This window comes from Pagrus pagrus (assembly GCF_965226575.1).
Source record: "Pagrus pagrus genome assembly, chromosome: 21".
In the NCBI taxonomy this organism is placed as follows: domain Eukaryota; kingdom Metazoa; phylum Chordata; class Actinopteri; order Spariformes; family Sparidae; genus Pagrus; species Pagrus pagrus.
In genome coordinates, this window is record NC_140208.1 from 21,307,748 (window position 1) to 21,323,072 (window position 15,325).

Below are 15,325 nucleotides of genomic sequence, written 5' to 3' on the forward strand. Positions count from 1 at the left end.
AAGCTATACTGTGTATTCAACGTCACCTCTAATTTATTGATCAATACAAATGACTTGCAGACTTAAGTCTGTACTTTGATAAGCCCTGCAATTAAGGGTCTCTGAAACATTTCTGATCTCTGAATTTCCTTCCTGCCAGTAGCTTGTTTGTCTTCCTGCACACAGAATAAGTGTCTGGAAGTGCAGCTGCAGGCTGTTGGAAAGCTAACAGTGTCCTCTATGTTGTTGAAGTGCTTTTCTTTTCCTTTGGACGTGCGCAGTGTGCACGGATGATGGGGAGATCGTTGATACTACATTTGCTTTTAATTGCAGAAATTAATTTGTAAAGAAAATGGTGACAGGCCTAATGCTCTGGTTTATCATGGAAGTCACCTGACTTTACTGGAATTCCAGTGTGGCTGTAACTCTGTCCAACATGTTGTGGTTTAAGTGCAACACAACCAAACTAGCATCTTTTGTCTCTTACAGTCAGAACAGAGCACCAACTGCACCATCGTATCCTATAGTTTCATTCTTTTCCAAAATAATGTATTGGTAATAAACTTAAAATGACTTTACTGGAGATAACCTGCTATTATATTCATACCATGATGGCAGATCCCTTTGAACATCAGTTAGATTGGTGAGAACTGACGGACTTCCGTTGTAGGATTTGCTTGAGCTTTATATTAGTCACTCAATCTGTCTGTCCATCTGTCTGCAGGTCTTACATTGTAGCATTATTAGTGTTTTTATGCTCCACAGTGGGCACTGTGGAAGTACCCATTACATCTGGTGATGTAAATTAACCCCCGAGGACAGTTGAAGATATTAGCACTATTCAAATATTCAGATGTTATCTCCACTTATTTGACCATCACAGAGAGAACTGGTGGACAAAGAGAACTGACATACATTAGATAGAGGAAAGGTTAAGTGAAAGTCAGCGTATAGAAGAAACTAGACTGGCTACAGTCCTGCTATGTTACCTAGCAACAATGGCCCAATTTGTAAAATGAAATACAACTCACGCGCGCACATGCACGCACGCACGCACACACACGCACGCACACACAAATAGATATCAGCAGGCATCTTATTATCTGGTCACTGTACTGGCTCTGTGTATGACGACCGGAGAACAAAGGAGAGAGAGAGAGAGTGTGTGTGCGTGTGTGTGTGTGTGTGTGTGTGCGCACGCCAGCACACAGCTCTGTCCTTTGAAAGCTGCCTCCCTAAACTGTCCACCATTGTGATTCATCTCAGCTTGCCTCACACTCCGATGCTGTGTGTAGCTGTGAAGCAGACCCGCTGAACAGTGTGGGGATTTGTGCCTTGCTCATGAGCTTCTTTGCAAGCCAGAGAGTCGACCAGGCAACTACATGAGTTTGGTGGAAAATTGGGTCAAAAAAAATTCCAACCCCCCCCCCTTCCTCCCTCTGTCTCACCCTCTGAGCAGATGGAGCTGGTCTAGTGTAATCTCCTGCCTCCTGTGGATCTGTGTGTGCATGTGTAATAATAGCTTACCTTTATGGCCGCAGAGAAAAACTATTATGTTCCTGCTCAGACGCAGACAGACAGCAGCAGCCGACCACAGGAGGTGTTTCTGTCCTCCCTTAATGGACGTTGTAGTTTAGACTTCTTGAAGGCTGAGTGGGGGCTGAGAGATGCTAGTGTGTCATACTCACACGCATGTTCTTACCTACCTGCCACTACACTCATGTAACCTACACATGTAGCAGATTGTGAGATGGTCAAAGTGGTTGTGATTTTGCTGTTTGTATTATTATTTGTGAGTCATACAGGATTTACCAGGTGTGTGTGTGGAGGGGGGAGTTGTATGTGTGTGTTAAATCCTGTGTGGCAGATGGACAGCAGGATATTACTGCACAACTGTGTGTGTGTGTGTGTGTGTGTGTGTACTGTTACAGTATCAGAGTGTAAATCTGCTGAGCGATGAAGAGATTAATCAGAGCTGGTTTGGGGTTAGCTGATGAGTTCAAAGGTGATTGTTTAGGCTGTGTGTGTGTGTGTGTGTGGGTTCAGCAGTGGGCCAGCTCGCTTCAGTATATTTAAAGCCCAGCACTGTGCAGTCATCTCAATATTCATCTTAATCCTGTGAGTTAAGGCAAATATTACGTTTCACTCGACAGTGTTGAGTTGTCCAGAGAAAACCTCCTGAGAGTAACATAAAAATAGTATAAAAACTGGGGGTAAGACGGACTGTTGGTCCGACTGATTATCAGGGCTGATATTCAGTATTTTTACCATTATTGGTGATTATTGGTGTTTTTGTGTCTGAATGTTGACAAAATAAAATAAAAATAAAAATGCAGTACTTTGGCTCTGATGCAGCATCCCTTCTCTGTTAGCGGTCACCGCTCTGTGGTCTCAGTGTTTACAAAGCTATCTGATGTCACAAGTAACAGCCGATCAGCACTGAATAATCTGAATAATCTGAATGTGCTTGTTAAAGTTATCAAATAAATGGACTGGAGTCGTAGAAAGTATTACGTTGCAGAAAATAGAAATACTGAAGCAAAGTACCTCCAAACAAACATAAGTACAGTACTTCCATCATACATTCCATCACTGGTTATTCTCCACTTTGAGACGAGTATTTTTAGTCCTCCTGTGAATATATATCAGTTCCACTTATCAGTCTCCTTGATCAATAATAATCAATAATATAATAAGAAATACTTGTGTCTTTTTCTTTACCACTGTGTTGTCTTAATACAGAGATACTGTATTAGTGTGAGTCTTAGGGATGTATGTGTGAATGACACGTGTGAATAAAGCTGAATAGAGCAGAGGGGAGACGAGTGGGAATAAGACATGTTGATATGTTGAGAGAGCTGAGAGGCAGGACAGGAAGTGAAAGAGAGCGTGGTGAGTAAGAGCGGGCGAGCCTGCACAACATAGAGAGAGAGAGAGAGAGAGAGGAAGTGTGTGTTGGCCAGCCCTGCTTCCCTCCGTCCCTCCCTCCTCCCTCCCTCCCTCTCCGTCATTGCGTCAGCAGCAGTTAAAATGTCGGCTGTGTAGCTCGTCCTCTGCTCTGCTTTCTCTCCCTCTTGGCCATCTGTCTTTTCTCACCACAAGAAGAAACCACACTCTCGCTGCCTTTTTTCTTTTTTTTACCTTCGTCATCCTTTCTTTTCTTTCTTCTTGCCTCTCCCCTGCTTCCTGGATCAAAGCTAGTTGTCAAGTGTTTTTCTTCAGAGCCATTGCTCCTTGACGTTGCTTGGAGACGGAGAGAGGTAACGTTACAGTTTTATATCCTCTGCTGTTGCTCAAATCGCTGCTGTTTTTCAGCTATAGCCCGAGTTGAGTTTGATTTGATCCACGAGACTGAGTGGGATGGATTCAAGTCACGAACTACCTGGACACTGTGAATGTTTCCCAGAATAGAAGGTTTGGTCATTCTGATCAGTTCTGTGCTAGATGTCGACGTGTGTGTCTGTGTGTGTGTCTGCGTGTGTGTGTGTGTGTGGAGTGTGTAGCCTGTAGCAGTTTCTGAAGGTGATCTCCCTGCTTCTATCCTACCTCCTCACTACACGTCTCTTACCAGAAATGTATCTCAGCCACAGCTCGCACAGATTTCAACTTGTAATTGTTTGTTTTCCGTGTAATAGTCATCAGAGCAATTCCAAACCAAAATACTGAACACAAACATCTTGTAGATTCTAGATCTCATAAAGTAAAATAGCGTTTATTCTTTAGTTTTTCACTTTGAATTCTTGCCATGTTTAGTTCTTATCCTCAATGAATTTTTCTGATACAGATTTTTAGCCTTTGCTGTGCAGCAGCAACTGAATCTTCCTTAAACCCTTTTCTTGAATCACAATCACTCGTTGATTGAGTTTTGATGCGTGGGAGGCCCCTCTTATTTTCTGTGAAGGTAGTAAGCCATTTCATGTGTTGGCAGAGTGATTCATAATCATACAGGATATTGCTCAGCCCTAAACATGGCTCACAGTGATGACTATTTCAGTTTCACTAATAGGTATCCGTTTGCTTTTTCATCAGCTTTGAGAAGTCAGTGACAAATCCGTCATGTGACATAGCTAATATACAACTTAAACCTGCACTATTGCTTTAGACTTTCCACTTTGAAGTTATACTGGTTGGTTTTACTCATGAAAATCCATTTAGTTGTCACAAGGGGCACTACTCAGCTCATGAAAACGGTTGTATAATGTCTGTCGAATGTGACTCAACAGTCCTGATGATGTCATCAGGATTATTTTATTTTTTTAATATTTTTCTGGCTACCAACTGCAGGCATGGAGGGTCTAATGAAACACACCTTTAGTTTCATTATTGGAAGTGTAGGAAACCATGTTTAAAAATCATTCTTTTTGTTCCCCAATGTTAACGTTCTATTGAACGATCAGCCATGATGAGCAAGACTGTTGATTTTAAAGAAGGAACCATTGTAAGTGGCTTCCATTCTTGCTGCCTGATCAATGAGACACATTTTCAAATGAAATTCATCTCTATTGTTTGCCTGCCCCTATGTATGACTGTAGTATTTGGGTTTTCACCCAGTGCAGTACCTGCTGAGTAGAACTCCAGAACTCTTGCTGGTTCCCTGTAGAGTAGAGTAGCTTAAGGTTGGCAGAGAGGCACAGAAGAAAAGCACTGAGCTGGCTGTTTGGTGAAAGGCCAGCGGAGGCAGCAACATTAATTCTATTCATCCCACTTATAGCTGCACCACATACTGTCATCTGACACTGAAGACTGGGCAGGAAATAAAATGAAAAATGAAACTGTGCCTTGGAACAAGGTTGGTTGTGTTTAATGGTTTGATAATTCATTTAAAAAGTTGTGTTAATTATAGTTTAATGAATTAATGTAGTCTGCTGTAACAACTGACATATGAAGGGCTTTTTGCAAGTTTAGGATTTAATCAAATGAAATTGATCCGGAATGTTGCACCTTAACCTGAATGTTGCACCTTAGTGTTGGTTGGAGGTTTTCGATGTTTGATGTGACCGCTAGTTTTAATTGCGATCTCATCAACCATCAACAACTCATTATTAAGACCAGGGGTTCTCTTGGAGGGCCAACACTGAAAGCTGATGGTGGACCACGGGACTGTACTGTATCGTTAAGATGGTAAATCACTTAATGAAAGTCTCATTCTGCCGATCGTGCTCGTATTATGAAAAATAATCAATAATTAGGTATCTCACCAATATAAAGAGCACTTTTACCTCACAGAAAGATTAAACACCATAAAAATCCCCTTATGGTGGGACAGCTTTGGCCCACGGGCCTCACTTTGGGCCACCCTGGCTTAGACAGTGTGTTAAGGACGAGAGCTCAGGAAAGAGCATCTGTGTTTTGACAAGTCTGATCACTTCCCATTTACCATCAAGCAGATTAGAACACAACCTGTGTGTGTCTGTGTCTGTGTTTTTGTTCACGTGTGCCTTGGAAAGGAGCTGTTGTACTGTGACCCACATAGCGAGCACTGCTCATCAGTGCAACATTACTCTGCAGCACATTCTGCACGTCCTCGACCATTTTGAACATTTGTAACTGGTTCTGGAAAAAATGTGTAAAAATGAGCAAAATGGTCGCAGGACTTTCTTCTGTAAGAATACACATCAACCCATTGTCTGACTTCTGAGAGTGGAACTGTTCCTCTGTAACATCTGGCACATGTAATCAGTAACAAAGTAAGGTCCTACCATTGTGTTGTGTAAGCTCTGAATGCTCCCCAACTTGATAAGCCTTTGAAGGGAGCCATGTTCCTGTCATAAATCCAAATCCAAATACTAGATCAGTCTGCTCCCTTTGTCCGTCTGGCTCCTGTAACTCCTCAGCTGTCTGCTTTCACTCGTTTCATTAGCACTAGAGCTCCGTAGTACTTGTTTGCATGTTTCATACTAATGACAAGCCCTTTGTCTTCACATTCTGTTTTGATCAGTGGATCTCTACACCATTATGGATCATCAGTATATCGTTATGGTATTGCACTGTAGGGCTAGACGACATTGGCTCAAAATAAATACAAAATAATACACAATATATATTTTTCAGGCAGAAATGTGACAAAGAATCGGTAGGACAGACAGGATGACAGACAGGATGACAGACAGGATGACAGACAGGATGACAGACAGGATGACAGAGGCTTTTCCACATATAACTGGTATTTTTTTCCTCATGTAAGTTGCCAAAGACACGACCAGTTACCACATTACTGTGGTTTGGTCTTCTATCGTTGCTTTGTGGGACACTTCTCTGTTATTTGATGAGTGAAGGATCTGTTTATTTGTCAGACTGTGAACACCATCAGACCGACACACCCCTGATCCGCGCCTCCGGCTTTTCCATTCACACGCCGGCTCCCCTCAGCTGCGGTTCTGATACTACCTCTGGAGGGGGGATCAGAGCTGCAGCGAGACCCCCCTCTCCTCATCGCACATGATTCCCGCATTGAAAGGGCAGTGTGAATGAGGCTTGTGTCTCACTCCCTCTCTCTCTCTGGCCTTCATCAGATAATGGCCCGCTGGATAGCAAAGCTTTAGTGTGTGTGTGTGTGTTAGGGGGTAGCCTCTCTAGGTCACTTAGTGGTAGTGATGCATGAGCTCCATCGTCCCTCTTCATCTCCTGCTGCACTTTTCCTTTTCAATTATTCACACACACACACATGCAGGGCACATAATTGGTCAGCAGCTAACTGTTGGTAAAGTATTAAAGTATGTCAGTGGCTGGTAGATCTGTTTTACTCACCAGCCATGAAACAATGGTTATCTACTGAGAGGCTGGAAACATTTAAACCTTCACTAGCCATTTGGCTGGTGGACAAAAAACGTTTGACACACACACATTAACGCACACATGACAGCAGAACATGCTTTGTGTGCTCATGTGTTCTCAGGACATTTTCTCATGTCTGTCCTCTTCAGAGGTTTCTATGTTGGTCCACTGGTTTTATAAGGGTTGTGTATTGACAGTAAGTAAATGTGTCTCTCCTGCTGCCTGTCTGGAAATACACAGTGACAGAAAGCTTTTTCCTGGCACACTGTGGCAGATGTGACCCAATTGTGGTTTAGTGGGATGTGTGTGTATGTGTGTCTCTGTGTGGAAAAGTGTAGAGGGGATGGAAGAACTGTCATGTCGGGGAATCAGAGCAGGGATTCACAGATGGCAGCCATGCTCTATGTTTGAAGCTGCTCAGTTTAGATGTTCAACGTCTTGGATCCAGTGATGACAAGTCTCATGTTTTTACCATCCACTAACATGTTTCTATGAGCCTGAATGAATCAGAACAGGTTTTAATGGTTCGGGTCTGACTACCCTGCTTCACATAACACAATCAGGAGTTAGCGAAGGTTGTTTTTGACTGTTTGTCTGAATTTGGTTGTCAAGTTGTTCTTTACAAATTTGAGAATAGACACAAAACTAATTGGCTTCCAAAGATGGATGTTCGATGACCAAAGCATTGATTCCACTGGGCAGGAATCTATGACCTTGCGTGTGTGTGATGCGATTGGTCTGTCCTCCATCTGGCTTCATACCCCTTTGGGAGCGAGGAGCATCATGCCTGCCTGATATTGATGACTTGCTCACAGATTGTGTGTATTTCATAATTTTTATAGACAAAATAAACATTTTCGTTTCCAGTAGAGCAGAGAGCCGCTTCTGAAACATGCGATGACACAGATAGAACAGCAGCCATGTTGTGGCCATCACAGACATGAGGTCACAGAGACGTGGTCAGGGAACCAAGGCCTAAGAATCATAGCTATGACAGCTAGATGTGAGTTTTTGTATGCAGTGCATAATAAAGTCAGCCATGGTGTGGATTACTGACAAATCATTTTTAGTCACGTACTGTAGCTAACGTCCTTCATTTTCCTTTTTGACAACAGACCTAACACAAGATCTGTTATTGAGCTGCTCACACAACAAAGCCTCAGAATCCTTGTCTGATGTTCTGATGGCATGTTTACAACCATGTTTATGTCTTGAAGTGTGTGTAGACAGAGTTGAGTCATTCTCTATTCCCAAGGTCTGTTATGTATCCTTTCTGCACAGCTTTACCGGCCTACTGTGCCCTCAGTGGTTGTCATGGTAACAAGCCTACTCCATTTGTTCTGTACGAACACTGTGTAAACCTCGCCAAGGTCCCATCATGCATCTGAACTGCCTCCACCATTGATCAGGTGCAGTGGAGACTCTCGCCTCCTCTAATGGCTGATGAGACAGCTTCTGTTACATTCAGTTTCATTTCCTGTGAAGAGTCAAAGGCTATTTATAAGTCATCAATTATTTAGACATCATTACCTTGGACTGTTAAAACCTTGTGGTTAAGCATGGTGTTGGACAGCATGATCTTGGTTTCAGAACCTGGGTACACCCTGAGTGGGCACTCACACTAAAAACAAAAACGCTTGTGTTGCTCCAGGTACCGTACAGGTGAGATGAGGAAGTAGGATTCAGGATGTCCTGTTTTAGAGGCCGATCTAGAGTTTGAAGATTTATGAAATGCCAGAACGCTGCAGAGACTCTAAATCTCTCTGAAGTTTAAGAAGAAGAAAAGTCTTTATCATATAAAATCATACAATGTACAACATGTAACCCCTCCTGGAGGAGCAGTGGGCAGCTGTTGTATGGCGCCTGGTGACTTAATCCAGTGCCTCGGTCAAGAGCTCTGACCAGATAATTAACCTAATATACATGTTTTCATGGTGGTGGACCTTCTGACTGTGGAGCAGCGGTGCTACACACTGTACTACCATGCTGTTGTCACAGCAGCAGCCAATAATTTTATAATACAGTGTTCATGTTCATCAACCAGGAGCAGAGCCTTGCTGGAGGTTGGCCTCAGTCATGTGAATGAGGGCTGTGTTCTTTTTATTGAAACGTCTGCGTGACTGTGAATATACCTGGATATGCAGGCTGAAATACTTAGATTGATAGTCTCTGATCCACATGTAGCTATATGCATTCTTACTCAAGTTATGTAGTAATTAGCCAGTAAAACCAAAGAATATGTCAATGTTCAGTGTAATGATGGTCAACATGCTGAAGTAAAAGTCAAATGTAACCCTGGTAATGCAGAGGATACATCTTGTGTTCTGTGGTTGAAGATGAGATGAAGAAGCTCATGTCCTTGAAGACGAAACAAAACCGCTTCAACTGTTGAGGCCACTCAGTACAGACAAAAGTGACATTCACACTTCAAAATAAATCCAAATAATTTCCACAATGACGTCGGTGGTGTGGCCTGAGCTACAGGCTGCTGCTTCACTGGAGGCTGGAAATGTGATATGTATAGACAGACAGAAATAGAGCTGCACACACACGCTATCATGTTTTGCTTGCACACACAATATGCTCCTGCCTCCTGTGTGTGTGTGTGTGTGTGTGTGTGTGTGTGTGTGTGTGTGTGTGTGTGTGTGTGTGTGTGTGTGTGTGTGTGTGTGTGTGTGTGTGTGTGTGTGTGAGAGGGGGGGGGGTCACAGCGGTCATGTTTCTCACCTCTAATCTCCCATCTCTCTATCAGTCTGACCTTGTTATGTAACCATAAATCACAGCAGCACCAACTCCTGCTGTCTCTCTTTTCTGTTGCTGAATGTGTTATTTGTATTTTGGCTGATAAATAGAAAATATGAAGTGATGTAAAGAAACAAGAGGACAACCTCTTCACAATGAGGAATTCAGCTGTAAACAGTGTGACTGAACTACATTCACATCAGTACACAGATATGAAGAGGAAACATGGAAGCCAGTGCAGCCTGGTTTCTGTGTAGTGCAGTAACAGCTGAGCTCAGGCCGCAGGCTGACAGACATCACCAGTGTGTGTGTGTGTGTGTGTGTGTGTGTGTGAGAAAGAGGCAACATCAAAGTGAAGTGTACTGCCTTTGAACCGTCAGACTTCCTCTACTTATTAATTTATTCATCACTCTGGAGCTCTCCTTCATCCCCTGCTCTGTCTATTCCTCATCATCCCTCTCAGCCTCTCTGACTTCATCATGTCTCCACTTCTTCCCTCTAATCTCATTCTAACTGTCATCCATCTCTCGTCCTTCATTCCTCTGTTATTTATCTTACTAGATTCTCTGATATTTGGTTTTAAGTGTTTTGTCATAGAAAGCTGCAGCTCAAACATACATTACACATGTGTTGTTTAATACATATGTATTGCTGAGTGCATCAGTTCTACAAATTAGTTGTGCTCAACTGATTCTGATGTGAGATGTGGATCAGTTTCCTCACAGAAACAAGTTAGCTGTCTCGCTATGGATATCATGATGTTATTGTGTAATTGTTTTTGTGCTGGTGTTGACCATGTTGTGTGTTTTGTGTGTGCAGGCGTTTAAGCCAGTGGTGGGGAAGAGCCTGTTGTCACCAGTAACAGCAGTGGAGTTCTTGTTAGACCGACAGCTGGACTTCCTGTCTGACCATTCAGCATACCAACCATATCAGGTAAGAATCACACACACACACACACACACACACACACACACACGTGTAAATACACCAAATGATCATTAAGCCAGTTTGAATTAGCTTGCTGTGCTTGAAAACTAATAATATTTATTCAAGTGACTCGAGGACTGGAGCCCATTCTTGGGGAGTTTATTTATATGATGAGAGTGAGATGATAAGATTCATAAACTCTCATGACAGCATGATGAATATGAGGCTCAGCTTAACAATGATAGTTTGCTGTTTTACAGATTATTACATTTAATTTGAATGGTAACCCAGTTAAATTCAAGCTTTCTAGAAAAAAAAATAACCAGAATGATCACTGATTACAAAAAGCATCCAAGCAGCTCACGCTTATGTAACTGTTCACTTTGGCTTCCGAACATTGTCAGCTAGCATTACTGACACTAAGGCACATATGCTTTATGTGAAAGGAGTGGAACTGAAAGCACTTTACAGGAGTAAGATTGCTAATTAAAGCAGAAATTCAGCAGTAATGAGCTTTTTCGGTTGTGCTGTCTCATAGTACTGGTTTCGGTTTCAGAGCAGTTAATGCTATGAGACAAAAAAAAATCAAAGCTACCTGTTGTCTTGATGTGAATTAAAGATTTATTTTGGCCCAAAAGAAGCTATGAATATGTTGCCTTTTGGCAGATGTACACATTGTAACTGGATCTCATTTGCTAATGAAGAATTAGTCATTCACAATTAGTTCTGGGCTAGATACTGCAGCCATGGAGTGCTGTTGGCCCCAGAGAGTAGCCAGAGCCGGGCGCTGTGGTCCATATGGATGTGTCACTGCCAGGGTTTAACGTGAATATAAAGCCAACACGTGCAGCCACAGTCTGTCCTCTGAGTGGGTTTACACATGACTGCTCACTACTGACTCATACAGTACACGCATGCATCCACAGACATTCATACTGACTAACAAACAGACACACAATCGATACTGTGGCTCCACAATTGGCAATAATTCACAGGGCTGCATATTTCTGTTATTAAGATGTGTTTGTGTGTGTGTGTGAGCGTCAGTGTCAGCGTCAGCGCTCTGCAGCTGAACACAGCTTGTTGTATTGTGCTGGCTGGAACACTGTGTTCCACTCAGTGTCAACCAGATGGGAAGACTGTTCTGCACTCTCACCATCAGTCATCAGTTTGTTCAAATACCAAGAGAGAGACTCTATTTTTATTTTTTTATTTTGTTTGTAGCCAATCAGAAGTCAGATCCACTGTTGCCGTGCCCTCTGGTGACTCATGCGTTGAATCTGTGCAGTAGTTTCTGCGGCTGTCCACTGTGGCTGCTGCACTGACTTAGTTATATTCAGCTACCACCAATGTTCCACTCTCTAAACAGATGTGATGAACACTGGAACGTTGTATTTTGGTGCGGGCAAAACATTTATGATATTCTAGTAGCTTGGTAGTATAACATGAAGCTGCTCTGGTAAATTCTCTTTAGCTGGATTGTCATGACACCAACATGATTTGCAAGTTTGAGTTTTCTATGTTTCCATGAGTCACAGTAAACCTGAGAGAAAACCATTGGACATTACAAACTGTGGCAACCTGAAGGTCTAAAAGGCTACAACTTCTAGACTTTGCAGAGAACTTGTAAATACCAGTCAGAACTTCATACATGATATTTTAGACCTGATGAGTAAACTACTGTGAAAAAGAAGGCCTAAAAGTGTTGGTATATGTATAACATACATGAATGAGAATAATGATAATGTGAGTGTGTCCGCTTTGAAACTAAGTAAACAGATTAATATCAGCTGATATCAGTATTTATCTTGATATAAATTAATTTGAATTAAATTAAACTCTATCTATGTTCATGATTTATTAGTTGTGACAGATGACGGTTTGGACTGTCTGTGCGGCTCAGAGACACATACTCCATGCAATATGGTTGATATTACAAATGTCTCAAGCAGTTGCACATAATCTACAGCTGTGTTTGTAGTTGACACACAGTTCAGAAAGAGAACACACGAGCAGCCCAGCTGACCGAACACAGTTCTTGTTGTCTCCACTTGGTATCTCTGGAGCAACTGTACCCAAGAAGGTGCATGTTAATTACTGTATAGCCTACATCAGAGCTATCTTTGTTAACACTGGTATGTTGATCATCTCAGCATAGTCATGCTCAGCTGCCACACTTTGGGCTCTATTTTACACCTACCGCAAAGCGCCGCAATCAAAGTGCAAATCATTGCTAGTTTCAGACCAACGCAGTTGTCATTTTCACACCCAGCATCCATATTGTGTACATAGCAGATTTACCTGTGCCCCACTGTGCTACAGACACATCTGACCGTGGCAGAGATATCACTGTTGGGTTCAGTCACATGCCAATCACAGGCAGCATGGGTGGCTGTGTCATCCCACTACAAAGAACTACTCACTTACAGAGACCATACCTACAGAGACCAACTGCATTGGGTCTCATGATTAAATGGCTTACAAGCAGCATCTGAACACACCGCAACAACTACAGCTGATCGCCAGCTGACTTTGACATGCACGTTCACTCTGTGCTTTGTGTGTAATTATTACAAAGTATTTGTACTCCAAAGAACATCGTGGGTAGAAGAAGAGAGCAAAGTCACAACTGAACGCTCTCTTCATATCCGACATGGCAGTGTAATGTTTTACTTTGCTGTGCAAAGACATTTCTTGCTGTGATAAGCTGAAGGTCAATTTAACTAAATTGTCAGCCTTACACTCAAACCTTTGATTTAATTATAAGCTGATCCCATTTACCTAGATTTTTTTTTTAAATAGTAGAGCTCCTTTTGAAAATAACAAACTTCCCAATCACTAGTTGTTGCCAGACCGCACACCCAGAATACACATACCACCACTCCTACACTTTCCCAGCCCCCCCCCCCAACCAGCAGTAACTGCAGCCATCTGAAGTGAAAGGAAAGTGGGAGCCTCACTCTTGTCTGGCACTACTACTGCAGAGAGGTACACACACACACACACACACACACACACACACACGCACAGACTTGAGCAGCAGGCTGGCCCACTAAACAGTGACTTCATTGTACAGTTTATGCCAAACAGATTGTAGCCCCCTCCCTTTCCCTCCCTCCTCTTCCTCCCTCCGGTCTTCCTGTCCAACTGGAAAAACAGAGAGGGGAGTGGCCTCAGCTTCACTGTGCTGAGTGTGTGTGAGAGAGAGTGTGTGTGAGAGTGTGTGTGAGAGAGAGTCAGACTGTTTTTATTACTCTGTGGGGTTCAAAGGTCTCCAGAAGAAAAGGCAGCTCTGTGTGGGCACTGGTGATTTAAGAATGGAGGAATCTCTGTGTGTGTGTGTGTGTGTGTGTGTGTGTGTGTGTGTGTGTGTGCGTGTGTGCGTGCGTACATGCATGTGTGCAGGGCTATAAAGTTATGGTGTGTGTTGAGGCTGAGGGACAGGAGGTGGAGAATAAAACTGTTCATGCTGACTCGAGAGTTTGACTACTCTGCGTAGACACAGCCCAGTAACAGAGCAGTGTGTTTGTCCCAGTATTGTGCTGCTACCAGCAGCCGTCTCTAGTCTGTCAGTGCACTGAGTAGACTGCCTTATTTTTTATCCTTCAAGCAACAGTTACAGTGGTGGAAACACTCAGATGAAATATCTGTGTTCTTCATACACAGTGGCCTCACAGAATACGAGTCAGGGCATCTATAACCTCTGAACACATGTAATGATGTTGTGGCATCAGTTGCAGCTTCATTAGTATCAGGGTTAATAGAAAAGCTTCCCCATCTTCAGAACGCCTCGAGGTTCAGTTGTAGTTGTTGTGGTTGTGTTTGTAGCTGGAGACTGAGCCAGGGCTGCAGGGCAAAGTGTGATTGAAAGAGTGTGCAGGCTGAGTCAGCTCCCCCCCTCCCTGCTGTTAGAGTCATTTAATGGGGATCAGCCACAGTGACGTAGCTGACAGACAGAGAGCAACAGAACTAATGAGAGGCAGCCTCTCAGCTACACTGACTGACCACAACAATTCATACCCGTGCATTGTGTTTTCCAATGCAACAGTCCTGCAACAAACACTGCTTTTGTCAAACCTGTGTGTAGCTGTTGACATTGTCTTTGAATTGTTGCTTCAACAATGTAATAGAAACAACTTTCCATGTAATGCAGTCTGGTAAAGCACCACCACACTCTGTTTACACCTCTCTGACCCATTGCATTGGTTCTCTAGCCACTATGTCCCATAAGCTTGTATATGATGGAGAGTTTGCCGGATGAGATATATCTCAAAGCCTTGTTCTTTTTCTTTTATTGAAACAACCTATATTTTTCAAATACTAAGAGACAGCAAACCAGTTAAGGCCCTGCACAGGATAAGAACATTATTATTTCACTGGGTACATGAATAGATTTTTAATACTGTGAAAAATGTCTCCTGTCTTCTTTTCAATTATAAATGTGCAGCTATACATAAAACAATCTTTATGTTTAAACTACATGTTCATACTTTTTCTTTTAGGCTCAGAGACTCAGAGACATAGACTGTTATACTGTCTGTCTGTCTGTCTGTCTGTCTGTTTGACAAGAGTGCAATGAATCTGACAGGAGAGGAAGGAAACAGCAGCTGCCACAAACACACACACACACACACTTTTATAATGCTGTTCAGCTGACAGTCCTGCCTCAGTGGAACTTTATGGCTTTATGCCCTGAAGTGCTCCAAATACAAAGCTCTCTCTCTCTCTGTCTCTCTCTGTGTCTGTCTCTCTCTCTCTCTCTGTGTCTGTCTCTCTGTCTGTCTGTCTCTCTCTCTGTCTCTCTCTGTCACTGTCTCTCTCTCTCTCTACTTGTCTGTCTCTCTGTCTCTGTCTCTCTTTCTGTCTCTCTGTCAAATCTATATTCATCCCAGTGTCATGTTAC

The 15,325-nt window shown here is 42.8% G+C and overlaps 1 protein-coding gene across 1 annotated transcript in view; it reads left to right on the forward strand.

Moving 5' to 3' along the window:
- jmjd1cb (jumonji domain containing 1Cb) overlaps positions 1–15,325 on the forward strand; it is a 106,233-nt gene that overhangs the window by 61,702 nt on the left and 29,206 nt on the right. The window contains exon 3 of the mRNA XM_084342741.1: positions 10,315–10,428. Coding sequence (XP_084198867.1) covers positions 10,315–10,428 — 114 coding nt within the window. The remainder of the gene's footprint in view (positions 1–10,314; positions 10,429–15,325) is intronic.